This window comes from Schistocerca gregaria, chromosome 8 (assembly GCF_023897955.1).
Source record: "Schistocerca gregaria isolate iqSchGreg1 chromosome 8, iqSchGreg1.2, whole genome shotgun sequence".
NCBI lineage: Eukaryota > Metazoa > Arthropoda > Insecta > Orthoptera > Acrididae > Schistocerca > Schistocerca gregaria.
The window spans coordinates 397682676-397710523 of record NC_064927.1 but is presented as its reverse complement, the minus strand read 5'-3'; the positions used below and the strand labels follow the sequence as shown (position 1 = coordinate 397710523).

Genomic DNA, 27848 nt, shown 5'->3' with positions numbered 1-27848 from the left:
CAGTCGAAGTGTTCCTGCGCATCTCAACAACAGAGTCGGTGACCGATGGATTGGTAGAGGCGGATCAATTCCATGGCCTCCACGTTCTCCTGACCTCAATCCTCTTGACTTTCATTTATGGGGGCATTTGAAAGCTCTTGTCTACGCAACCCCGGTACCAAATGTAGAGACTCTTCGTGCTCGTATTGTGGACGGCTGTGATACAATACGCCATTCTCCAGGGCTGCATCAGCGCATCAGGGATTGCATGCGACGGATGGAGCATTCATGTATCCTCGGTAACGCAGGACATTTTGAACATTTTCTGGAACAGTGTTTGAAGTCACGCTGGTACGGTCTGTTGCTGTGTGTTTCCATTCCATGATTAATGTGATTTGAAGAGACGTAATAAAATGAGCTCTAACATGGAAAGTAAGCGTTTCCGGACACATGCCCACATAACATATTTTCTTTCTTTGTGTGTGAGGAATGTTTCCTGAAAGTTTGTCCGTACATTTTTGTAACACCCAGTATAAAATTAGAACTATGTTATCTTGCTGACAATGCTAATAATCAATCGCCAGAACCAGCAAGACGCAAACTTGCAGATCAAGTTGACAATCTACCATTTAACGGTATACACACACACGCGACCACAGGCAGATTCAAACTGTTCAAACAGTGACCATCGCACTATCACGAGGCAATCTCGCCGGTACAACCTTGTGGGAGCAAAATTAATAGCAAACAAGCGGCACAGACTAGCAACCGAAATTCTAGTCTGCGTGAGGCAGTTTCGAATACCAACGGCCACAGTTTAAGCCACACAAAACAGCTCACAGTACGATACAATCCCACTCGCGAAACGATGCCGTCTACGCTGGCCACCGACTGCCCGTACGCTAGTACGTCCTCTCTCTCCGAAAGCCGCCAGCGATCGTACGCTAAGCACTGTGACCCCGTCTGGCGATGCGCCAGAGGAAGGAGAGCACGGCTCACTCTTAGGCTGGTATTACGCTATCAAATTTCTTTGTCAAAGATTTGATCAAAGACGTGATCAAATATATTTGATAAAGATCTCTGACGTAGCGCCAGAAGGGGTATTACACTGTCATCATATTTTTCGTCAAAGTTCAAGATGGCTGACAACAACAATTTGTTGTTAGCCGCAGCAGTTTCATGTACCACAATTGCACTGTGTGCGCATGCGGAAGAGAAGCGGGGGGAAAAAAAGGAGACAAACCAGGGTGAAGCCGTGGGTTTTACGACGACGCGATGAAAGCATTCAACAAAACTTGTTCCGTGAGCTTATAGTGGCGGACGTCAAGTCGTACATCAATCACTTAAGAATGGATGAGCAAACATTTCTGTATGTGCTCAATGAAGTGTATCCTCATATCACAAACAACAATATTCACTTAAGAACTGCTACATCTGCAGAAGACAGGCTCACTGTAACACTCCAATTCCTTGCTACAGGAGATGGTTAGATTAGGTTAGGTTAGGTTAGGTTAGGTTAGGTCAGGTCTGGTCTGGTCTCCAATCTTCGTAATCTATTTTTGTATTTAGCGTGCCTCACGTTGTAAAGCGCCTCATCAGCTTCACACATCTCTATTAATTTTGTAGTTGTCGGCACACACCAATTGTATTTACCGGCAATGTTTATAAAAACACTGCAGACGACAGAATGTAGTGATGCTAGCGCTCCATGTGGTAATATGTCACATTGTAGTGAACAGAAGACAAGCGACTTCTTTGATCAAATCTACAGCGAGGCCCTAGATTTGATCAAATATTGGACGACATTTGTCAAAGTTCCCTATTACACCATCAAACATCTTTGACAAAGATATCGGACAAAGAAATTTGATAGTGCAATACCGGCCTTACCAACTGAAATCGGGCCCCATCTGACCAGGCGACGGTTTTCCAGTCAGACCGATGTGGTCACGGAGAGGCTCTACAGGCGATGTCGTGCTGTTAGCTAAGGCGCTCGCATCGGTCGTCTGCTGCCACAGTCCATTAACGTCAAATTTCGTCTCGATGTCCTAAAGAATACGTTAATCGTACGTCCCACATTGATTTCTGCGGTTATTTCATGCAGCGTTGCTTATCTATTAGGATTCGCAACTCTACGAAAATGTCACTGCTCTCGGTCGGTAAGTGAAGAGTACCAGACGCTGCGCTGTCCGTGAAAAGAGGCAGTCCCTAAAATTTGGTATTCTCGGCCCGCTCTGGACACTGTAGTTTTCGGAATTGTGAATTTCCTAACGATTTCCGAAATTGAATGTCCCACGCTAACTCTGACTACCGCTCCTCCTTCAAAATCTGCTAATTCCCATCGAGCGACCATTCTCACGTCGGACACCTGTTCACATGAATCACCTGAGTACAAATGACAACTCCGCCAATGGATTGTCCTTTTATACTGTGTGTACGCGATACTGCCACCACGTTTACACGTGCATATCGCTACCCCATGGCTTTCGTCACCTGAGTGTAACTGAGGTCTGGGTTATGTTAACGAAATTAAACCAATATCTTTCAGAAATTAAGTATACTACAACACATCATTACATTCGCAGTCTGTTACATAAAACGAAATGAAATGTCGTGCAGGCATCGAAAAGAAAGTGGAATCGATATTGCCGCGCGGGATTAGCCGATCGGTCTAAGGGGCTGCAGTCATGGACTGTGCGGCAGGTCCCTGCGGAGGTTCGAGCCCTCCCTCGGTCATGGGTGTGTGTGTTCATCTTTCGGATAGTTTAGGTTAAGTAGTGTGCAAGCTTAGGGACTGATCACCTTAGCAGTTAAGTCCCATAAGATTCCACACACATTTTTTTGGAATCGATATCCTTCCCATTATTCCGTGTGCTTTTCATTGCACTTTGAGAGCTCCAATACGTGAGCGTTTATCACTGACTGACACCTACGTAGCACGTTCCATGTAAGTGTACAGAGGTCACCCTGCAGTATGCCTTCCCACTCCTGAATAAGAGAGTTTTGAAGATTCTGTGGTGAAACAGGACACCAGGAATACATTTGGCAAGCATGTCCCACATACGCACGACAGGACTGTCGGACGGACTCACTGCCGGCCATTAGGTCCATGTCTTAGCTTCGCAAGCCATCCCTGCTGACACCCACCAAAATGGGCCCTGGCATTAAAAGCATACCGTCTGCAGCAGCTTCACATAGAATCTGTCCAAAGTACTGCCTGGCGGTAAGGCGGCTGTGTGATTTCTATGCTGAAACTTAGATACGGTTGCTGAAAGGCAACCACGTTTAAAACTGCAAACACAGATCATCTAATTTTGTACTGTCAAAAATATCTTATATCTTATTAATGCCGTGTACCACCTTTGGAGAGAAGAGAACCACGTGTATGAATATCAAGAGCTCAGATGGCAACCCAGTTCTAAGCAAAGAAGGGAAGGCAGAAAGGTGGAAGGAGTGTATAGAAGGTTTATACAAGGGCGATGTACTTGAGGACAATATTATGGAAATGGAAGAGGATGTAGATGAAGACGAAATGGGAGATACGATACTGCGTGAAGAGTCTGACAGAGCACTGAAAGACCTGAGTCGAAACAAGGCCCCCGGAGTAGACAACATTCCATTAGAACTACTGACGGCCTTGGGAGAACCAGTCCTGACAAAACTCTACCAGCTGGTGAGCAAGATGTATGAGACAGGCCAAATACCCTCAGACTTCAAGAAGAATATAATAATTCCAATCCCAAAGAAAGCCGGTGCTGACAGATGTGAAAATTACCGAACTATCAGTTTAATAAGCCACGGCTGCAAAATACTAACGCGAATTCTTTACAGACGAATGGAAAAACTGATAGATGCGGACCTCGGGGAGGATCAGTTTGGATTCCGTCGAAATATTGGAACACGTGAGGCAATACTGACCTTACGACTTATCTTAGAAGAAAGATTAAGAAAAGGCAAACCTACGTTTCTAGCATTTGTAGACTTAGAGAAAGCTTTTGACAATGTTGACTGGAATACTCTATTTCAAATTCTAAAGGTGGCAGGGGTAAAATACAGGGAGCGAAAGGCTATTTACAATTTGTACAGAAACCAGATGGGAGTCATAAGAGTCGAGGGGCATGAAAGGGAAGCAGTGGTTGGGAAAGGAGTGAGACAGGGTTGTAGCCTCTCCCCGATGTTATTCAATCTGTATATTGAGCAAGCAGTAAAGGAAACAAAAGAAAAATTTGGAGTAGGTATTAAAATTCATGGAGACGAAGTAAAAACTTTGAGGTTCGCCGATGACATTGTAATTCTGTCAGAGACGGCAAAGGACTTGGAAGAGCAGTTGAACGGAATGGACAGTGTCTTGAAAGGAGGATATAAGATGAACATTAACAAAAGCAAAACGAGGATAATGGAATGTAGTCAAAGTAATTCGGGCGATGCTGAGGGAATTAGATTAGGAAATGAGACACTTAAAGTAGTAAAGGAGTTTTGCTATTTAGGAAGTAAAATAACTGATGATGGTCGAAGTAGAGAGGATATAAAATGTAGACTGGCAATGGCAAGAAAAGCGTTTCTGAAGAAGAGAAATTTGTTAACATCGAATATAGATTTATGTATCAGGAAGTCGTTTCTGAAAGTATTTGTTTGGAGTGTAGCCATATATGGAAGTGAAACATGAACGATAAATAGTTTGGACAAGAAGAGAATAGAAGCTTTCGAAATGTGGTGCTACAGAAGAATGCTGAAGATTAAATGGGTAGATCACATAACTAATGAGGAAGTATTGAATAGGATTGGGGAGAAGAGAAGTTTGTTGCACAACTTGACTAGAAGAAGGGATCGGTTGGTAGGACATGTTTTCAGGCATCAAGGGATCACAAATTTAGCATTGGAGGGCAGCGTGGAGGGTAAAAATCGTAGAGGGAGACCGAGAGATGAGTACACTAAGCAGATTCAGAAGGATGTAGGTTGCAGTAGGTACTGGGAGATGAAGCAGCTTGCACAGGATAGAGTAGCATGGAGAGCTGCATCGAACCAGTCTCAGGACTGAAGACAACAACAACAACAACAAAAAAGAATGGGACAGAAACTAGATATTGAAAAGTGCTTAGGTGGCAATCCACCACACATTGGAGACTACATTCAAAAACTTCGCTAGCATATTTAAGCGCGGTTTGAATCACAAGAACAGTAGCGTACATGGAGTTTTGTCGGCGCTGATTACAGTTCTCAGTTATAAAATTTTGAAAACGAAAGTCATCAGATCTTATTCTCAATGTTCTACAAGTCAGTTAATGTAAACGTGTAATAAAGCAGACAAAAAACTGAATTTGTTAAACTGCGAAGTGTGAAGATTAAAACGGGCAGCAAAGATCTGCTGCATGAATAATTCTTTATTTACTACCGGTTTTAATCATGTTGTTGTTGTTGTTGTTGTGGTCTTCAGTCCTGAGACTGGTTTGATGCAGCTCTCCATGCTACTCTATCCTGTCCAAGCTTCTTCATCTCCCAGTACCTACTGCAACCTACATCCTTCTGAATCTGCTTAGTGTACTCATCTCTCGGTCTCCCTCTACGATTTTTACCCTCCACACTGCCCTCCAATACTAAATTTGTGATCCCTTGATGCCTGAAAACATGTCCTACCAACCGATCCCTTCTTCTAGTCAAGTTGTGCCACAAACTTCTCTTCTCCCCAATCCTATTCAATACCTCCTCATTAGTTACGTGATCTATCCACCTTATCTTCAGTATTCTTCTGTAGCACCACATTTCGAAAGCTTCTATTCTCTTCTTGTCCAAACTAGTTATCGTCCATGTTTCACTTCCATACATGGCTACACTCCAAACAAATATTTTCAGAAATGACTTCCTGACACTTAAATCTATATTCGATGTTAACAAATTTCTCTTCTTCAGAAACGCTTTCCTTGCCATTGCCAGTCTACATTTTATATCCTCTCTACTTCGACCATCATCAGTTATTTTGCTCCCCAAATAGCAAAACTCCTTTACTACTTTAAGTGTCTCATTTCCTAATCTAATTCCCTCAGCATCACCCGATTTAATTGGACTACATTCCATTATCCTCGTTTTGCTTTTGTTAATGTTCATCTTATATCCGCCTTTCAAGACACTGTCCATTCCGTTCAACTGCTCTTCCAAGTCCTTTGCCGTCTCTGACAGAATTACAATGTCATCGGCGAACCTCAAAGTTTTTACTTCGTCTCCATGAATTTTAATACCTACTCCAAATTTTTCTTTTGTTTCCTTTACTGCTTGCTCAATATACAGATTGAATAACATCGGGGAGAGGCTACAACCCTGTCTCACTCCTTTCCCAACCACTGCTTCCCTTTCATGCCCCTCGACTCTTATGACTCCCATCTGGTTTCTGTACAAATTGTAAATAGCCTTTCGCTCCCTGTATTTCACCCCTGCCACCTTTAGAATTTGAAATAGAGTATTCCAGTCAACATTGTCAAAAGCTTTCTCTAAGTCTACAAATGCTAGAAACGTAGGTTTGCCTTTTCTTAATCTTTCTTCTAAGATAAGTCGTAAGGTCAGTATTGCCTCACGTGTTCCAACATTTCGACGGAATCCAAACTGATCCTCCCCGAGGTCCGCATCTATCAGTTTTTCCATTCGTCTGTAAAGAATTCGCGTTAGTATTTTGCAGCTGTGACTTATTAAACTGATAGTTCGGTAATTTTCACATCTGTCAGCACCTGCTTTCTTTGGGATTGGAATTATTATATTCTTCTTGAAGTCTGAGGGTATTTGGCCTGTCTCATACATCTTGCTCACCAGCTGGTAGAGTTTTGTCATGACTGGCTCTCCCAAGGCCGTCAGTAGTTCTAATGGAATGTTGTCTACTCCGGGGGCCTTGTTCCGACTCAGGTCTTTCAGTGCTCTGTCAAACTCTTCACGCAATATCGTATCACCCATTTCGTCTTCATCTACATCCTCTTCCATTTCCATAATATTGTCCTCAAGTACATCACCCTTGTATAAACCTTCTATATACTCCTTCCACCTTTCTGCCTTCCCTTCTTTGCTTAGAACTGGGTTGCCATCTGAGCTCTTGATATTCATACACGTGGTTCTCTTCTCTCCAAAGGTCTCTTTAATTTTCCTGTAGGCAGTATCTATCTTACCCCTAGTGAGATAAGCCTCTACATCCTTACATTTATCCTCTAGCCATCCCTATTTAGCCATTTTGCACTTCCTCTCGATCTCATTTTTGAGACGTTTGTATTCCTTTTTGCCTGCTTCATTTACTGCATTTTTATATTTTCTCCTTTCATCAATTAAATTCAATATTTCTTCTGTTACCCAAGGATTTCTAGCAGCCCTCGTCTTTTTACCTACTTTATCCTCTGCTGCCTTCACTACTTCATCCCTCAGAGCTACCCATTCTTCTTCTACTGTATTTCTTTCCCCTATTCCTGTCAATTGTTCCCTTATGCTCTCCCTGAAACTCTGTACAACCTCTGGTTCTTTCAGTTTATCCAGGTCCCATCTCCTTAATTTCCCACATTTTTGCAGTTTCTTCAGTTTTAATCTACAGGTCATAACCAATAGATTGTGGTCAGAGTCCACATCTGCCCCTGGAAATGTCTTACAATTTAAAACCTGGTTTCTAAATCTCTGTCTTACCATTATATAATCTATCTGATACCTTTTAGTATCTCCAGGGTTCTTCCACGTATACAACCTTCTTTCATGATTCTTAAACCAAGTGTTAGCTATGATTAAGTTGTGCTCTGTACAAAATTCTACTAGGCGGCTTCCTCTTTCATTTCTTAGCCCCAATCCATATTCACCTACTATGTTTCCTTCTCTCCCTTTTCCTACACTCGAATTCCAGTCACCCATTACTATTAAATTTTCGTCTCCCTTCACTATCTGAATAATTTCTTTTATTTCATCGTACATTTCTTCAATTTCTTCGTCATCTGCAGAGCTAGTTGGCATATAAACTTGTACTACTGTAGTAGGTGTGGGCTTCGTATCTATCTTGGCCACAATAATGCGTTCACTATGCTGTTTGTAGTAGCTTACCCGCATTCCTATTTTCCTATTCATTATTAAACCTACTCCTGCATTACCCCTATTTGATTTTGTGTTTATAACCCTGTAATCACCTGACCAGAAGTCTTGTTCCTCCTGCCACCGAACTTCACTAATTCCCACTATATCTAACTTTAACCTATCCATTTCCCTTTTTAAATTTTCTAACCTACCTGCCCGATTAAGGGATCTGACATTCCACGCTCCGATCCGTAGAACGCCAGTTTTCTTTCTCCTGATAACGACATCCTCCTGAGTAGTCCCCGCCCGGAGATCCGAATGGGGGACTATTTTACCTCCGGAATATTTTACCCAAGAGGATGCCATCATCATTTAATCATACAGTAAAGCTGCATGTCCTCGGGAAAAATTACGGCTGTAGTTTCCCCTTGCTTTCAGCCGTTCGCAGTACCAGCACAGCAACGCCGTTTTGGTTAATGTTGCAAGGCCAGATCAGTCAATCATCCAGACTGTTGCCCCTGCAACTACTGAAAAGGCTGCTGCCCCTCTTCAGGAACCACACGTTTGTCTGGCCTCTCAACAGATACCCCTCCGTTGTGGTTGCACCTACGGTACGGCCATCTGTATCGCTGAGGCACGCAATATCCCGACATCAGACTGACTGCTACATAGCTGAACTGTTATATACTATGCACTCTGATGCCATCAATAAGCTTTATCTTCTGTTTCTTAGACCAACCATAGAAGAATGTCAAAAGGTCAATAAATGATTCCAATCAAGTACAGAACAGAGAGTTCAAAGCAACTGCAAGCCTTAGTTCTTCTTATTATAGGTCTTACAAGGCGGATTGTTGTCCCCAGTTACAAGGGGGATTTGCTAACGGTAGACGTTAGAAATACAAATCCCTAATATCCTTGACCATGAAGTAGAGGTTTAATTGGTAAAAATGATGAAAGAACATAAAATTAACGCAGAAAGCGAAAAATTTTTTCGCAGTACATCCGAAAATGTTCTGCTTTGCTCAGCAGAGGAACGCCAGAGGCGTCTACCGAATTAGGTCAAGACTTTGCAAAAGTGTACCTAATTTGTCCAGAACAGTGTTAGAAGCTGGTGGAAGAAATTGTAATCCCGCTAGCTCAGGAATTTCAATTACCTGACACAAAAATAACAAAAATTGACTTTCATTGGTCAAAATTAACTATAGCTCAGTAGAAAAATGTCGACAGTACAGTAGAACTTCGGCAAGAGATCGCATCATATAAAGATGCTAGTTCCCAAAATGCATTTCAGGAGCTTTCAGTTTGCAATGACGTTTTTGGTGTTACCTTGGTGAAATGCTGGGGCCGAAAGAGCATTTAGCCTGCTAAACAATGTGGAAACCTCCCTCAGGAATAGACTGAAAACCAATATATAAGCGCACTTCTCACTGTGCGGCCTGGATTTAGCTGTGTGAACAAATGCTGTCATGATTACGTCTTACCAGAACATGCTTTGAAGCAAATTGGCAGAATGGCTGCTTATCGAGGAGACCAACAATCCAGCACTTCAACTGAAGAAGAGGCAGAGGACGGTCTGGATGAACTGTTATTTTTTTTAATCAACATGGGTGAGTAAAATATCTTAAAGTTTGTGCATCTTCACGTTTTCGTGGCGCAATGACTGCCCATTAAATTTTGTGGGTTCTGCACATAATTTCTACTAATATTTCGGTTATATACTGTCCATTCATCTGAATCTGAATGCGTGTGACTGCACGCCAGAAATTTAGTTCAGCGTATTTGAATTTGCTTGTTACTGTTTCTTTAAAATGTGATGTAGTTACATACTAATACATATTTTATATTTTGGCCGAGTTCGGAGGATTTTTAAAAGCTTGTCCGTCTCGTAAACTAGGTATTAATATAATGTTAGAAATAAATTTTAATTTCGTCTTTTTATTTGCAAGAAAATACAAGATATCTGATTTTGACGGATTTTGGGGGATTTTTAAATGTTGGCTCGTTGTGTAAACAAAATAATGAGTGTAATGTTTTAAAATAAGTTTTATGTTTTCTTTATTTTTGCAAGAAAGTATGAAGATACTTCATTTTGACTGATTTTGTGGTGTAGGTTTGACGGAAAAAATAATCACGTGTTGGCCACACTTCCACGGTGGCGTTGGACAGAATTCTGGTGAATTTTTGTGATACTTAGTGCTAGTGTGACATCACTAACCCACCTCACATTTCATATGAACTTCTGCGCTCCGGCATTTTTTCGCGTGTATCAAGACCCTTCCGTTTGAAGCGACGCCGGGCACGAGGGATGACGTCTGAGAGCGCAGCTTTTGCAACGTTACAGAGTAAGGTTGTCTTTGAGTCTAATTTCAAATTTCTGTGTCGCAATTTGGAACATTGATTCTGTTATTTCGTCTTCATGCATAGTATGTGGCCGAAGAAAACGCAACACCCCTGCCATTTTGATAACCCATATAGGCCGATTTTTTTCATCGCAGATTTCAGAATTGTGGAAACTCATGGTACAGTGAGAAACACAGTTTCTAAAGTGCGCGTCATTTACGACGGCGGCCCAGTTTAGGTTCGTTCTGCGCATCTGACGTCACAAAACACAGTCAACCAATAAACAAAGAACGACGTTGCCAGAGCTCGACTGCAGTGCAGATCACAGACGAGTGTCTTCAGTTTTAGAAACAAAGTAATTGAACAAAAGCAATGTCTTGATAGCAGACTTTCTTTTATAGAAAGTTGGAAAAAGCATTCTTTTAAAGTCCTCCAGGTAAGCTGTTGAATGATGAGCCGCATTAGTGTAATGGTTAAACTTGTAGGATGCTAAGCGAAATTTTATGAGTTCAAACCTTGTTCGGTGCTAATATTTTATTTATTTCATAACAATATCGAAGTGTCTTACTTCATGAATTTTATTCGTTTGAATGTAATTTTTTCAAATTTCTAGTGGCAACTAAAATCGACCATACGGAAAGCAGTCACTGTGGACTTTTACCTCTGCAAACTCTTCAAAATTTCGTGCAATGGTTTCCTACATTTAATGCTGCACAATAACTGCTTTGAACATCGAAACAAAATTAAGTCATTTATGGGGGGAAGCTATCAGTCAAGAAGATGTGCAAAAGACAAATTTTTGGGCCAAATAGTTTTTGTGAAATCTAATGATAAAGTGTGTCAAAGCAGTCGGAACACCATGTGTCTGCACAGGCGAGCAGTGCAGTGATGACAAAATCGCACACAGCGCGGAATGCGGGGAGCACGGCTCTGTAGCAGCGAAAGGGTTAATGCGGTTTACTTCATAAACTGCGCGCTCCCCCCTAAACACAAGTTGGCGAACTACACTATGGCGCTACTTCTCTTGGCGCGTGCAACTGGCAACGCAGCAATGTCCCGCGTCTGAGGGGAGGGGGGGGGGGGGGGGGCGGCATGCGCGAACCGCCAGGATAAAAGAATTGAACTATACCTAAACATACGCGCCTAAACGTCAACACTAACAACGACCATCATCTTGTGAAATTTGACGTCAATCATTCTCTTTGACGCGTCAAACATCGTCTGTTTGACAAACACGTCAAACAAAGCCGCACACTGCCAAACATTTCACAGACCTAGTGAAGCTTGGCAAACTGTTTGACAGTTTAGACGGGCCTGCAGCGTGAAACAATCCTAAGCAAAGTCCGCGCCTCCTTTGTAAACGTGTCTCGTTTTCGGTGTGCGGCACAGGTTCGGTGCGGTGCGGCACGGTGACGACGCAGGCGACGCCGCTGGTGACGAACGGGCAGCGCACGACCCGCGGCCAGTGGCCGTGGCATGCGGCGCTCTACCAGTCCAAGAACATCGACCTCAGCTACAAGTGCGGCGGCTCCCTTATCAGCCGCAGCACCGTCGTCACAGGTAGGCCAAACGTTTGTAGCAGAAATTCAGAAAAAATACAGGCTCATTCAAAAAGAATACCACAACTTTAAAAATATAACATAATATAACCTTCTGTTATACATCATTACAAAGAGTATTTAAAAAGGTTTTTTTTTTCACTCAAAAACAAGTTCAGAGATGTTCAATATGGCCCCCTCCAGACACTCGAGCAATATCAACCCGATACTCCAACTCGTTCCACACTCTCTGTAGCATATCAGGCGTAACAGTTTGGATAGCTGCTGTTATTTCTCGTTTCAAATCATCAATGGTGCCACTGGGAGAGGTGGCCGAAACACCATATCCTTAACATACCCCCATAAGAAAAAATCGCAGGGGGTAAGATCAGGGCTTCTTGGAGGCCAGTGATGAAGTGCTCCGTCACGGGCTGCCTGGCGGCCGATCCATCGCCTCGGGTAGTTGACGTTCAGGTAGTTACTGACAGATAAGTGCCAATGTGGTGGCGCTCCATCCTGCTGAAATATCAATTGTTGTGCTTCTTGTTCGAGCTGAGAGAACAGCCAAACATCTCCAGATACTGCAGTCCAGTTACAGTAGCACCTTCGAAGAAAAAGGCACCAAAATCTTTATTGGCTGAAATGGCACAGAAAACGTTCACCTAAGGCAAGTCACGTTCATACTGAGTTGTTTCCCGCGGATTCTCAGTGCCCCATATACAGACATTGTGACGGTTGACTTTCCCGTTAGTGTGGAAAGCTGCTTCATCACTAAACACAATCTTTGAAACGAAAGATTCATCTGTTTCCATTTGAGCAAGGATAAAATCACAGAAATCGATTCTTTTAATCTTATCAGCTGCAGACAGTGCTTGAACCAAGACGATAAGATTTCATAACTAACCTTTTTCGTAGGACTCTCCATACAGTTGATTGTGGAATTTGCAGCTCTCTGCTAGCTCTGCGAGTCGATTTTCCTGGGCTGCGAACAAACGCTTGCTGGATGGGTGCTACATTTTCATCGCTCGTTCTCGGCCGTCCAGAACTTTTCCCTTTGCACAAACACCCATTCTCTGTAAACTGTTTATACCAACGTTTAATACACCACCTATCAGGAGGTTTAACTCCATACTACATTCGAAATGCACGCTGAACAACTGTCGTCGATTCACTTCTGCCGTACTCAATAACACAAAAAGCTTTCTGTTGAGCGGTCGCCATCTTAGCATCAACTGACGCTGACGCCTAGTCAACAGCGCCTCAAGCGAACAAATATACAACTAAATGAAACTTTATAGCTCCTTTAATTCGCCGACAGATAGTGCTTAGCTGTGCCTTTTGTCGTTGCAGAGTTTTAAATTCCTAAAGTTGTGGTATTCTTTTTGAATCACCCTGTATATTATATGCAGTATAACTGTTGCAAACTTTCAAAATACTCTTCACAGGCACTTACCCATTTTCCACCTTTGAAACCACTTCGAAAATGTCAGTCCCCGCTATGATATAATCAAATACTTAACGATTTCAGCGTCAGCTCCACTGTTTAATACTAACTAAATTTAAAGGAAGGGATTCAAGGCTTTCCTATTTTTAGTTAGCTGGTAAAATAACGTCGAGAAAAACTCACAAAATATTGTTTATAAACTGCACTATTGATGAAAGGAAACCAAAATGTGAACGAATATTCCCTGAGTGGGTTTCCAAGTTCTACAATGGATCGAAGGGTGACCTATGCCGTATCACATCTATAGGGTGTTACAAAAAGGTACGGCCAAACTTACAGGAAACATTCCTCACACACAAAGAAAGAAAATATGTTATGTCGACATGTGTCCGGAAACGCTTATTTTCCATGTTAGAGCTCATTTTATTACTTCAGATCACATTAATTATGGAATGGAAACACACAGCAACAGAACGTACCAGCGTGACTTCAAATACTTTGTTACAGGAAATGTTCAAAATGTCCTCCGTTAGCGAGGATACATGCATCCACCCTCCGTCGCATGGAATCCCTGATGCGCTGATACAATCCTGGAGAATGGCGTACTGTATCACAGCTGTCCAAAATACGACCACCAAGAGTCTCTGCATTTGGTACTGGGGTTGCGTAGACAAGAGCTTTCAAATGCCCCCATAAATGAAAGTCAAGAGGGTTGAGGTCAGAAGAGCGTAGAGGCCATGGAATTGTTCCGCCTCCACCAATCCATCGGTCATTGAAACAGTTGTTGAGAAGCATACGAACACTTCGACTGAAATGTGCAGGAGCTCCATCGTGCATGAACCACATGTTGTGTCGTACTTGTAAAGGCACATGTTCTAGCAGCACAGGTAGAGTATCCCATATGAAATCATGGCGGTGAATCGAGGAAGTATAGTACATACTGACGAAACTAAAATGAGGTCTAACATGGAAATTAATCGTTTCCGGACACATGTACACAGAACATCTCTTCTTTATTTGTGTTTGAGGAATGTTTCCTGAAAGTTTGACCATAACTTTTTGTAACACCCTGTATAATCTACGTTAAATCAAATTTCATAAAAGAGAAAACTGTCAAAAATGGTCTACAGTGACCCTCAATTATCTTTAATGACTTATTTAACTTGTAAATTACAGTGGCTGATGTGGCTTCTCAATAATTATATAACAGAAAAATCATCGCGTTTCAGATTTTAACTCCTCGTAGCAAACGTGAATACCACGAAGTTTAATTGACGATCGACCTAGTATTACGGAAAAAGGGGTGTAACAGATGAGACTTCTGCAGTGCTGAGTAAAGCCTTATGCGGTATCGCGTGCGTTCATTACGTTGTCTGTGGTTGGTCAGCGTCAGGGGGCGGCGGGCGGTGCAGCTTCACACGCCTCGCCGTCTCGGAAGCAGCTCCTCTCTAACCTCTCTTGACTACAATTTACCGAAGCTGGTTTAAGAAAAAGGTATCTGGCTGTGTTTTCAACTGACCAATCAGGGTCTCAATGTTAACCTTAAGCTCCGCCTACAAAAATTCTGTCTATCCAATGAGAAACTTTATACTTTTCCTGGTGGGTCAATGCTTTTAATGTTTGCAACATAACAGAGACGTGCATAGTCTCACGCTAAGACTTGCAGCTGGTGTGGCCCTTTTAGTGTTATTGTAAGATCTATACTGTTCTTCTGGAGGGCTCTATCTTTTAACATGGGCTGAGGGTGGTCTTGCCACTCGGGTGGAGACTTGGGTGTCCGTCCCTTATCGTAGGGCCTTCCAGCTTAACACGGTTCTGCTTTCGGCTTCTGTTCTCGTTGCTCCCCTCGGAACTGCGTCTGTTTCATCGTGGGAAGATATGACATGCATTTAGGCGTTCTTGTGTGAGTCTGTGGTATTCCATTTGCTCACTCGTTGATCGTATTACTTTGGTTAATTTAATGTCAGGATTTATTCGGAGCTACGTGACATACTGCCGGATTTGCTGTCATGTCAGGGTTTTCATGGAAGGTGTTTGATTTGCCTGACACCTTACAACACTCTTCGTCAGAGGGAAAGTGTTCGCAGCCCACGAATTTTTATCCTTCTTTGGGATCAGGAAGAAGTCACACGGAGCCATGCCAGGTGAATAGGGTTGGTACAGTAACACTCGCACGTTTTCCTTCTCCAAGAAATATACTATTCAGGCAGCCGTGTGCACTGAGGCGTTGTAGCGATGCAGAAGAAAGTGGCCACTCTTCGCCTTTGGGTGCTGTGGTCTCCATGTGGCGATCACTTTCGGCAGGATTTCAGTTATGTACCAATCAGCATTGACTGTGCAACGTGTTTCAGAGATCACGGAGGAGAGATGACCCATCTTCCTGAAGAAAATGGCCACCATCATCTTTCCGTGCTCCCACTTCTCCGAACTTTCATGGATGGCTCCTCACCAGGAAAGCCCCATACCGAAGACTGCTTGTCCGTTTTGGTGTCGTAGTGGTACACCCTTTTTCGCCAACTGTGGTGATTCTGCGTCTTTCGACCCCCATTTGTCAAATTGTTCAGGATAAAATCACGTCTATCCATCGTTACGTAGTTTTCGGCTTGTCAGGGAATGTGGCACCTAGTGGTGAATGATTATCGTGAATGATTATCTGCGTTACAGTTGAACTAATATTTAACAGAGAAGTTGCAGCATTAGAAAATTGCAGCGAAATGCAGGAATATTTGCAGCGGATAGGCACTTGGTGCAGGGAGTGACAACTGACCCTTAACATTGCCAAATGTAATGTATTGCGAATACATAGAAAGAAGGATCCTTTATTGTATGATTATATGATAACGGAACAAACACTGGTAGTAGTTACTTCCGTAAAATATCTGGGAGTATGCGTACGGAACGATTTGAAGTGGAATGATCATGTAAAATTAATTGTTGGTAAGGAGGGTGCCAGGTTGTGATTCATTGGGAGAGTCTTTAAAAAATGTAGTCCATCAACAAAGGAGGTGGCTTACAAATCACTCGTTCGACCTATACTTGAATATTGCTCATCGGTGTGGGATCCGTACCAGATCGGGTTGACGGAGGAGATAGAGAAGATCCAAAGAAGAGCGGCGTGTTTCGTCACAGGGTTATTTGGTAAGCGTGATAGCGTTACGGAGATGTTTAGCAAACTCAAGTGGCAGACTCTGGAAGAGAGGCGCTCTGCATCACGGTGTAGCTTGCTCGCCAGGTTTCCAGAGGGTGCGTTTCTGGATGAGGTATCGAATATATTGCTTCCCCCTACTTATTACTCCCGAGGAGATCACGAATGTAAAATTAGAGAGATTCGAGCGAGCATGGATGCTAGGCTTTCCAGCAGTCGTTCTTCCCACGAACCATACACGACTGGAACAGGAAAGGGAGGTAATGACAGTGGCACGTAAAGTGCTCTCCGCCACACACCATTGGGTGCCTTGCGGAATATAGATGTAGATGTAGATAAGGATTTAGATGTTGAATATTTAGCGTCCCTTAAATGTCACAAAATATGAGATGAGGACCATCTTCGTTCATATTCCTCACACTTTCTTGGGTCGCTGCCGTTGCTGGGCGACCGGGATGAGACACATCTTCAACAGACTCTCGATCCCTTGAAAATTCACGAAATAAATTTTCAGTGGTTGTCCTAGAAGTGTCAGACTCACTAACAATAAGTACTAAGGAAGAATGGCATTATTCTGCATTTAACTTGTATTTGTAGTCATAATAAATCATTGCACGAGAATCACTGAGCGACAGATCTATCTTGCTCTCTGTCAGACCAAGCACTACTTGCGTCTTCCCTCACCTTTCGCAGCGTGGTTTGAAATCCAGTAGTGGGAGATCTGCCGCATGCTCTCTCCAAGGTCGAAAAACAACACTCTTTCAAACTGAAATAATCCCTTTGCCGTCAGACTTCCGGTTTAAGATCTGCCGAAAGCTTTCGGCAACAGCCCTCGTCGTAATACAGCCAGCGGTCAGTAGAGTCTAGATAGCGTTCAGGTCCCTATTACCCAAGCGAAATGAATACCTGGGCAGCGAGGCAGCAAAGTCATTTTCACGTCCGATAAACAAGAAAGGAGATGCACGACGTCTCCCTCGTCCGGCCACCCTGATTTAGAATTTCCGTGATTTCCCTAAATCGCTCCAGGCAAATGCCGTGATGGTTCCTTTCAAAGGGCACGGCCGACTTCCTTCCCCGTCCTTCCCTAATCCGATGAGACCGATGACCTCGCTGTTTGGTCTCTTCCCCCAAAACATCCAATCCAATCCAATTCAGTACGACGTCAGAAAGCAATATTTCCTATTTTCTTTATTTTCGTTGCGAATGCAGTTAATAATAAAACAGTAATTAATTAAAATGTCATGCCTGGTGCCGAGTTTTTCGGCTTGTGTTAAATGGTTCAAATGGCTCCGAGCACTATGGGACTTAACTGCTGAGGTCATTAGTCCCCTAGAACTTAGAACTACTTAAACCTAACTAACCTAAAGACATCACACACATCCATGTCCGAGGCAGGATTCGAAACTGCGACCGTAGCGGTCGCGCGGTTCCAGACTGTAGCGCCTAGAACCGTTTGGCCACACCGGCGGCTTGTGTTACTTCAAGGGGGTTGTCACTGAGAAAATGAATCAAAAAGGTTTGAAAGTAAGAGTAAAGTTTTTTGGAAGTCGGTAAGTGCTCTAATTCTCAAATACTAGATGAACATAGTCTCGATAATTTCCTTGTCGTGAGTTATGCTACCTCAAGGCACACAAAGTTCCTAACTTTAATACTTAATGAGTGTATTATAGCATCATTTTTAAATTTTTAAATTCAGTGAAGTACTGAAAAGCGAATTTTTACTGCCCTCAATAGAATAGAATAGACAAAGTACAGAATATACAACCTGAATAGACACACAGCACCTGGGATCAGGTCATCAGGTGACCGTTTAGCAGTTTATTAATATTCGTTCCATCAGAGAAAATTTGACTGACCAAGAATAAGGAGAAATTAATGGAATTTGCAAAGCTGAATAAGCCAAAAACATCCGCTGACCAAAGAAGCTATTGCGAACTTTATCCTACAGAATTGTCCGACCCTGGTAGCTCAGTGGTCAGCGCGACCGAATGTCATACCTAACAGCCCAGGTTCGATTCCCGGCTGGGTCGGAGATTTTCCCCGCTCAGGGACTGGTGTTGTGTTGTCCGTATCATCATCATTTCATCCCCATTGAGACGCAAGTGGCCGACGTGGTGTCAGCTCGAAAAATTTGAGCCAAGCGAACGGTCTACCCGATGGAAGGCCCTAGCCACATGGCATTTCCGTTTCCATCTTACAGAACTGGCCTCAAGCAGTGATTCATACCAAGTGGGTAGTCGAAGAAATGTAGATCCGTGAAGGATTGAAATAGGAACAAATTGAAGAAACAGCGATTTGTCACCACCACTCCATAATTTGAGTAACAGAATGGCGACGTTTCTTCCCTTGAATTCGCACAATTTACGCCATAATCGTGTTTCTAAAATAGTAGCTCTTTCCCTGTGACTTCATGGTATTTGCAGTCAACACATATATTGAACACACTTCCTTCTTCTCTTTGTTCATCTCCTCCACTCCCTCAGTCTGTCCATCCCAACCTCTATACATCTCAAACTGTCCCCAGCCATTCTCATTGGCACTTGTATCCTCTGAAATATTAAATAAAGCAGGACAATACTACTCCCAGAACATGCCTGCCATGCCGGGCAGCCTTCATGTCAGGGCCCAGAAAATTTGGGTTGATTTAGCTAACTGATACTGCCTCTATATAACATGCCTGTCGTCCAGGGCAGCCTATTCGCCAGGGGCTGAGAAAACACGTTTTACCCTGTCTCTACTCCTACTGGAGTTACGTACTTGTAAACACAACAGTGCTGATCCTTCTGAGGCCTGCTGTTTCTGTGACAAATTTGGTTGAAATCAATCTAGGGGTTTGCGAGGTAATCCTGGACACACAGTAAATTCTGCTTTATATACAGATCTATTGATGTCATTGCCCTGCTGAGTGTAGTCATTTGTTTATTAGTTAACTGTTCTTCATTATCTATTTATCTATCTATCTATCTATCTATCTATCTATCTATCTATCTATCTATCGCTTGAGCCTTGTCCTGCAGTTACGCAGGGTCAGCCATCGTTAATCGGATTTGGCATGTTAATGCTTAAGGGATGGCCGAATGCCCTTCCTGCCGCCACCACATACCCTCCGGGACGGAATTAGTGTACCCCAACTGTCTGCAGCGAGTGTAATCCATGGAATAGTGCAAAAGTGTTCAGATGTCTGCGAGCCGTGTAACTGAGGCAGACCATGGGGACCAGCCTGGTATTCACCTAGCTGGATGTGGAAAACCGCCTAAAAACCACATCCAGGCTGTCCAGCACAGCGGCCCTCGTCGTTAATCCGCCGGGCGGATTCAATCCGAGTCTGGCGCGCCTACCCGAGTCGAGGAAGCAGCGCGTTATCGCTCTTGTCTACGCTGGCGAGTACTTAACAGTTCTTCACTAACGTTTGGTAAAAGAAAGTCTAGAGACGCGGCATAACCCAGACATGACCAGCTCTGTGTAGTTCTGTGTGGCCACATACACACAAGTTCGAGCTATGCAGCTTCTGTTAGGCTTCTTAGCAACAAAGTAGAGAACGTACAACTAAGGCCCATTTCAGGCTAATGACTTAAGCATGAGGAAAAGAAGATATACCATAAGGATATGTCGACAGAGTTGCCAGTCTCAGTCTTGCTTCTGTGTTCTAAATTTCTCTTCGTAGGCTGAATGAGTCTAACATACAATGTCACATCCACGCTATGTGGACAGCGATAGAAGGTGCCGATCAGCCGGTGCCATCCTGCCCCGACCCCAGCTCCTGCCCATGTTGAGATACGCATGCGCGAACGAGACTTAGTCTGCACAGCACCTTCGGGAGAAAAGCGTTTTATGTGAATAAACCAGCTGATGTTCAAACCCGGGAGCAAGCAGCAGAGACTATAGGCGTTTTGCATAGAAAAAACATGAAATTGGATGACAGTAATTTCTTTGATCAGTAGCATACAAAACGTGGTCAGCTTGTTTCAGATCACACAATAATGAAGCATTTTATTGCCAGAATGTTGCTGTGTCATTCCAGGCTATAATACCAACGTCGAAATAATGCCCAGTGGACAAAGGGATGCAATACAACCCAAATCAACACAGTCGCAAAGATGATGTTACTGTTGCATAACTTAAAATTGTCCTGTCACGAGTTCTAAGACATAATTTCCAAGAATTATAATCTTCTTGATTAAAGTGAATTCAAATGAGAAATATCTACACTTAACTACAGATTAATACCGGGTGATCAAAAAGTCAGTATAAGTTTGAAAACTGAATAAATCACGGAATAATGTAGACAGAGAGGTACAAATTGACACACATGCTTGGAATGACGTAGGGTTTTATTAGAACCAAAAAAATACAAACCTTCAAATAATGTCCGACAGATGGCGCTTTATCTGATCAGAATAGCAATAATTTGCATAACAAAGTAAGACAAAGCAAAGATGATGTTCTTTACAGAAAATGCTCAATATGTCCACCACCATTCCTCAACAATAGCTGTAGTCGAGGGATAATGTTGTGAACAGCACTGTAAAGCATGTCCGGACTTATGGTGAGGCATTGGCGTCGGATGTTGTCTTTCAGCATCCCTAGAGATGTCGGTCAATCACGATACACTTGCGACTTCAGGAAACCCCAAAGCCAATAATCGCACGGACTGAGGTCTGGGGACCTGGGAGGCCAAACATGACGAAAGTGGCGGCTGAGCACACGATCATCACCAAACGACGCGCAAGAGATCTTTCACGCGTCTACCAGTACTTTTTTTTGTAACAAAACCCCATGTCATTCCAAGCATGTGTGTCAATTTTTACCTCTCTACCTTCATTATTCCGTGATTTATTAAGTTTTCAAATTTATACTGACTTTTTGATCACCCGGTATTTCTTTACAGGTCTAACTGAAGTTATTCAATATATTTTCGTTTTCTGTCCCAGAAGAACAGATAATTGTTTCTTTTGAAATTTCCTGGCAGATTAAAACTCTGTGCAAGGGTCCCAAGTTCGAGTCTTGGCCAGTCACACAGTTTAAATTTGCCAGGAAGTGAAATTTTCATTCTGAAACATCCCCCAGGCTGTGACAAACCCATGTCTGCCCAATATCCTCTCTTCCAGGAGTGCTACTTCTGCAGGAGAGTTTCTGTGAAGTTTGGAAGGTAGGAGACAAAGTTGTGGGGGCGGGTCGTGAGTCGTGCTTGGGTAGCTCAGTCAGCCTTCAGCGGCGCAGCGGTTCGGACGGTATTTACGTCCTTGCCGCACATGTGCGCGAGAGGTGTTTACGTTAAGAGTGTAGCGGTGTGCCGTGATAATACATACAACAAATCATGGTCTTTTCGTTCCGCAAATCGACGCTGAAATTTAGTTTTGTTAACGAATATGCTCGACCGAAGGCATACAAGTTAGACTTATTTACGGGACGAAGTAAAAATCGAACCTGACGTTCTAGTTGGAATACACTTATCTATAGTCAGCAGCGTGGTCTATGTCAAGCTCATCAATGAAGCGGCATGTGACGAAATACTACTCCGACACCGACAAGGACTTCGTTTCTGTCATTCTGACGGGAATGTTGGAACGGTTACAGTTGAACACGCCGGCATGGGACTATGATGGATCCGCGTCTTTGAGCTTCCATTCGAAGTGCCAGAAGAATTGGTGACGGACGCCCTGCGTCATTACGGAACGGTCCTATCCCATGTGGCTGAAAAATGGGCGAGTTTCAAAGCGTATCCTGTCCTCAATGGCGTCAGAAAAGTACGGATCGAACTACGAAAACATATTGCGTTATACTTCTAGACCGCTGGTTGTAGGGCGATTGTCATCTACGACGGAAAACCAAGGACGTGCTCTGGGTGTGAGAAGTAGGGACACGTACGTTCTGAGTGTATTCAACGAAGGTTGTTGCAGCTGCCAAGGGGTGATTCACCCCTCACACCGCATCTGACTGTTCTCTCCATGACCTATGTCACAACATTAGGCGATGACGTAGGCCGCGAGACAGAAACGTACCGGAACGTACAGACAGAGGCAGAACGTGGTGAGCCACGGAAAGACGACGTTGCGCTGGACCGCCTGGAGCAGTCACAGGACGCCCTCTCTTCGGTGACGCTCGCAGCCACTTCAGACACTTACAGACGTCGATAATTCGACGGCGCACGATTCCCACGTCCCCCCCGACCAACCAGAGGCCGCCTCATGGTGGAGGACGACCAATATGATCTAGCAGGCAATTCTGAGTCTTTTTGAGTACAGAGCAGACGACTGTGGATACAGAAGAACTGACTAGCGTCGATGCAAGGGTAGGTGGCGGGACGGCGACACGACCCTCCGATGACGATACTCCAGAAACAGCGGAGGAGTTCGATCGACGGCAACAGGTTACTGAGGAGGCTACAGCGCCTGCAACGCACGACAACGATGGGATGGTCAGAGGACCACCCCCTGGAGGAACAGATGATGCTGGAGGAACTGCCCCCATACACTCTCCCGATGTAAGACTGGAAGAGTGCACGGAATAACGGCAGACCATTATAGAGGACGGCGGGGGAATTTAGAAAGAAAGCAGCCTGTGTATGAAGAATTAGCGACCGTAAGGTGCCTGTCTATCTTGACACCCGTGGAACAAGCTTATCGAATAGGGTCTGTTAACATCAATAGCATTGGGACGCCGGTCAAAACCATGATGCTCAGTGACATGATAAAGGCTCCAGATTTAGACGTAGCGCTATTACAGGGTGCTCTCCCCCTCGAACTTTTACGGTTACGGTATTTACTGTTTCCCGTGCGACAAGAGAGACGTTGCCACTGATATACTATTGAAGGAAGGGATACGTGCAGACGACGTAGAGTATTTGCCTTCTGCCCGTGGTGCGGTCGTGACCATAGGTGAAATACGTTTGATCAATATATACCACCGTCAGCCTCGGATAAGAGAAGGGACAGAGCCGATTGTTACGCCCATGAGATTACACCGTTGTTCCGGGGACGATACGATGCTTGCATACTCGCCGGAGATTTTAATTGTGTGCTCGACAGAAAAGTCCAACATCCTAACCAAACTCCTAGCCAAGAACTTCCGGAGCTGGTCAACGGGATGGAATTAGTTTGTACATGGGACCTGAAGTATGGCAACCAACCAGGATATACCTTTTTTTACTAGCCATTCCGCGAGCCGTTTCGATCGGATCGACGTTTCAATGGCGTTAGCGACGTCGACGGTGGACGCAGAAATCTGGCTGACCGCGTTTACAGACCATGAGGAATATATTTGTACGGTTAACCTTGATGAACAGCAGGTATGGAGACGAAGGGGTAATTGGAAGATGAACGTCTCCCACCTGCGAGCTGCAGAATGCCGACGCATTGTGGAGGACGCGTCGCATAGCTGCCTCCGTCGACGAAATTCTTACAGGTTTTGTACTACAGTGGGGGATCGAGTACACGAAGCCAGCTTTACGGAGGAAGTTAAAAGGTTATGGGAAGGAGGTTTCTCAATGGCAGCGTACGACCACACTGAGTTTTACTTTATGGCTCTCCGGGAACTGTTAGCTCAACGACCTACACCAGATCGCCAGACGTTCGTCCACCGAGTCAAGGCAAAGATGGTACAACTAGCGACGCTAAGGATGGCGGGTAACATGATACCCGCGAGTTCGAAAGATTGCCTGCCCAACGAGGTTTCCTCGACGCATTATGTGATAAAGGAAAGAAAAAGGAGACGAAGGACGTTAATTCATGAGATTGATCCCGGCGATGGCCGTCGCTTTTCAACACAAAGGGGAATAGCACAGTCGTTCACGCATCATTTGAGCAGATTCTGTGACAGCGATGGGGAGGGACAAAAGGAGCCGAATAACGTCGTGGAAAAGATTCCAGACGCGAAGCGTGTGAACGGGGAAGCGGACGTGTTACCTGAAATTACGTCTGAACCTATTGAACGTACTGGATTAATGGCGATACTTGCAAGATGGACACACAGAACTGTTGCGGCTACGAAAATACAAGGACTGCTATGGCAATTTCCTGGGCACGGTTCTTGCGGACCCGCCATGTACTTGGGGTGTGCCGGGTGCGCACAGATGAAACCGACCAAGTAAAGTGATCAACTAAGGAAAACTACACGAGTATGCGAACCAGGAAGAACTAACACTCGGACAGTTAGCAATGGAATGTTTCTTAGAATTTTGTTTTAGTATCTATAAATACTATTTTTAAAGGGTGCCAGAGGTGGCCCCACTTTGACTTTGTTGTTATTTCATGCTGCACGGTAGGACGGCAGCGAGGTTGCTTCCTGGAAAGTTATAAATTATCAGAACGTACTATGGTCTTGTGAATAATAAAGCTTTCTGTTTCTCCTACCTTCCTTTAAAAAAATGGTAGAGCACTGGCCCCGAAAGGCAAAGGTGACGAGTTCGAGACTCGGTCCGGCACACAGTATTAATCTGCTTGGCAGCAGAGGATGGCATTGAGTTTCGATCATCCGTTACGGCGCCTGCCATGACCACCAGCGGCGTAAGTCGGCCCCAAATAATGCACCCCAAAACGGCAGGGAACCTCCACCTTGCTGCACTCGCTGGACAGTGTGTCTACTTTTTTTAAAGGGTGCCAGAGGTGCCCCACTTTGACTTTGTTGTTATTTCATGCTGCACGGCAGGACGGCAGCGAGGTTGCTTCCTGGATCTGTCAAGCAGATTAATACTGCGCACACTCCACTGCAGAATGAAAATTTCATTCTGGAAACAACCTCCAGGCAGAGGCAAAGCTATGTCTCCGCAATATCCTTTCTTCCAGGAGTGCTAGTTTTACAGATTTCGTAGAAAAGCTACTGTGAAGTTTGGAAGGTAGGCGACGAGGTACTGACGGAAGTAAAGCTGCGAGGGCGAGTCGTGAATCGTGCTTGGGTAGCTCACTGGTTGGAGGGACACGTGGTGTTTTACCTACTGTCCAGCAAAGAAAGGAGCGAAAGAGTGTTTCGGACGTACCTCTCCGACAACTGTCACAAGCTACTACGCATCAACTATTACTATGATATATACGCAACTTTCTCAGAAGAACCGTCAGGTGAACTCCAATTTTCGATTATGCGATTCAGAACATGGAGAAACGAGAGAGGATCTGAGCTTTGAAAAACACGTACGATCAAATGACGAACATCACTTTCTGGTCTACACTTCGGTTTCTTCTAAAATGTCAAGGAACCTGTAATTAATTTTAGTTTGTTTTATTACTTTTAAATGTCAGTTGAAAACTAGGCTACTGAATATTAAAATTGCTACACCACGAAGATGATGTGCTACAGACGCGAAATTTAACCGATAGGAAGAAGATGCTGTGATATGCAAATGATTAGCTTTTCAGAGCATTCACACAAGGTTGGCGCCGGTGGCGACACCTACGACGTGCTGACATGAGGAAAGTTTCCAACCGATTTCTCATACACAAGCAGCAGATGGCTGGCGTTGCCTGGTGAAATGTTGCTGTGATGTCTCGTGTAAGGAGGAGAAATGAGTATCATCAAGTTTCCGACTTTGATAAAGGTCGGATTGTAGCCTATCGCTATTGCGGTTTATCGTGTCGCGATATTGCTGCTCGCGTTGGTCGAGATCCAGTGACTGTTACCAGAATCGGTGGGTTCAGGAGGGTAACACGGAACGCCGCGCTAGATCCCAACGGCCTCGTATCATTAGCAGTCGAGATGACAGGCATTTATCTCCATGGCTGTAACGGATCGTGCAGCCACGTCTCGATCCCTGAGTCAACAGATGGGGGCGTTTGCAAGACAACAACCATCTGCACGAACAGTTCGACAACGTTTGCGACAGTATGGACTATCAGCTCGGAGACCATGGCTGCTGTTACCCTTGACGCTGCATCACAGACAGGCAGCGCCTGCGATGGTTTACTCAACGACGTACCTGGGTGCACGAATGGCAAAACGTAATTTTTTCGGATGAATCCAGGTTCTGTTTACAGCATCATGACGGTCGCATCCGTGTTTGGCGACATCGCGGTGAACGCACGTTGGAAGTGTGTATTCGTCATCGGCATACTGGCGTATCACCCGGCGTAATGGTATGGCGTGACATTGGTTAGCCGTCTCGGTCACCTTTTGTTCGCATTGACGGCACTTTGAACAATGGCCGTTACATTTCAGATGTGTACGACCAGTGGCTCTACCCTTCATTCGATCCCTGCGGAACCCTACATTTCAGCAGGATAATGCACGACCGCATGTTGCAGGTCCTGTACGGGCCTTTCTGGATACAGAAAATGTTCCACTGCAGCCCTGACCAGCACATTCTCCAGATCTCTCACCAACTGAAAACGTCTGGTCAATGGTGGCCGAGCAACTGGCTCGAACAATACGCCAGTCACTACTCTTGATTACCTGTGGTATCGTGTTGAAGCTGCATGGGCAGCTGTTCCTGTACACGCCATCCAAGCTCTGTTTGACTCAATGCCCAGGCGTATCAAGGCCGTTATTACGGCCAGAGGTGGTTATTCTGGGTACTGATTTCTCAGGATCTATGCACCCAAATTGCTTGAAAATGTAATCATGTCAGTTGTAGTATAATATATTTGTGCAATGAATATCCGTTGATCATCTGTATTTCTTCTTGGTGTAGCAATTTTAATTGCCAGTAGTGTAGTAGCCACTATTTAAGTTCCAATCCTGGAATTTTTGCACCTAGCAACCCAACGGGCGCCCAAAGTAGGTGTGGTGTGCTGGGCGCCTGTTGGCGACAACATAACCCTGCACAAACTCTTCGCAGAACTGTCAAAATTCACGAATTATTTTAATTGTACTATGACAATAAGAGAAACCTCGTGACCTCGTTGTGACGATCTGTGTGTATCTGTCTCGTCCACAGCGGCGCACTGCGTCACTACGCGTCCCACAGACCGTCCTGTGGAGGCTGACAGCCTGCTAATCTTCGTGGGCAAGTACCATCTCAAGCTGTGGAGCGAGGGAGGCGTGCAGGACAAACAGGTGAGCTCCCTCTCCAGGAAAACTTTTATTTCTTTTACTTATGTATTTATTTACTTTTTCACTTGAACCATTTGCAGACATAGACAGACGGTTGCTTTCCTAGTATATGCTGTTGTATTTTCGACAGTAAGAAGGATTTTATAATATACACTCCTGGAAATTGAAATAAGAACACCATGAATTCATTGTCCCAGGAAGGGGAAACTTTATTGACACATTCCTGGGGTCAGATACATCACATGATCACACTGACAGAACCACAGGCACATAGACACAGGCAACAGAGCATGCACAATGTCGGCACTAGTACAGTGTATATCCACCTTTCACAGCAATGCAGGCTGCTATTCTCCCATGGAGACGATCGTAGAGATGCTGGATGCAGTCCTGTGGAACG

At 44.3% G+C, this 27848-nt stretch overlaps 1 protein-coding gene across 2 annotated transcripts in view; it reads left to right on the top strand.

Annotated features, from left to right (window-relative positions):
* The window catches only part of LOC126284636 (serine protease filzig-like), a 290556-nt gene that overhangs the window by 233297 nt on the left and 29411 nt on the right, over positions 1–27848 (top strand). For both annotated transcript variants that reach the window (XM_049983711.1, XM_049983712.1), the window contains exons 8-9: positions 11731–11901; positions 27333–27451. In XM_049983711.1, the coding sequence (XP_049839668.1) occupies positions 11731–11901; positions 27333–27451 (290 nt within the window). The remainder of the gene's footprint in view (positions 1–11730; positions 11902–27332; positions 27452–27848) is intronic.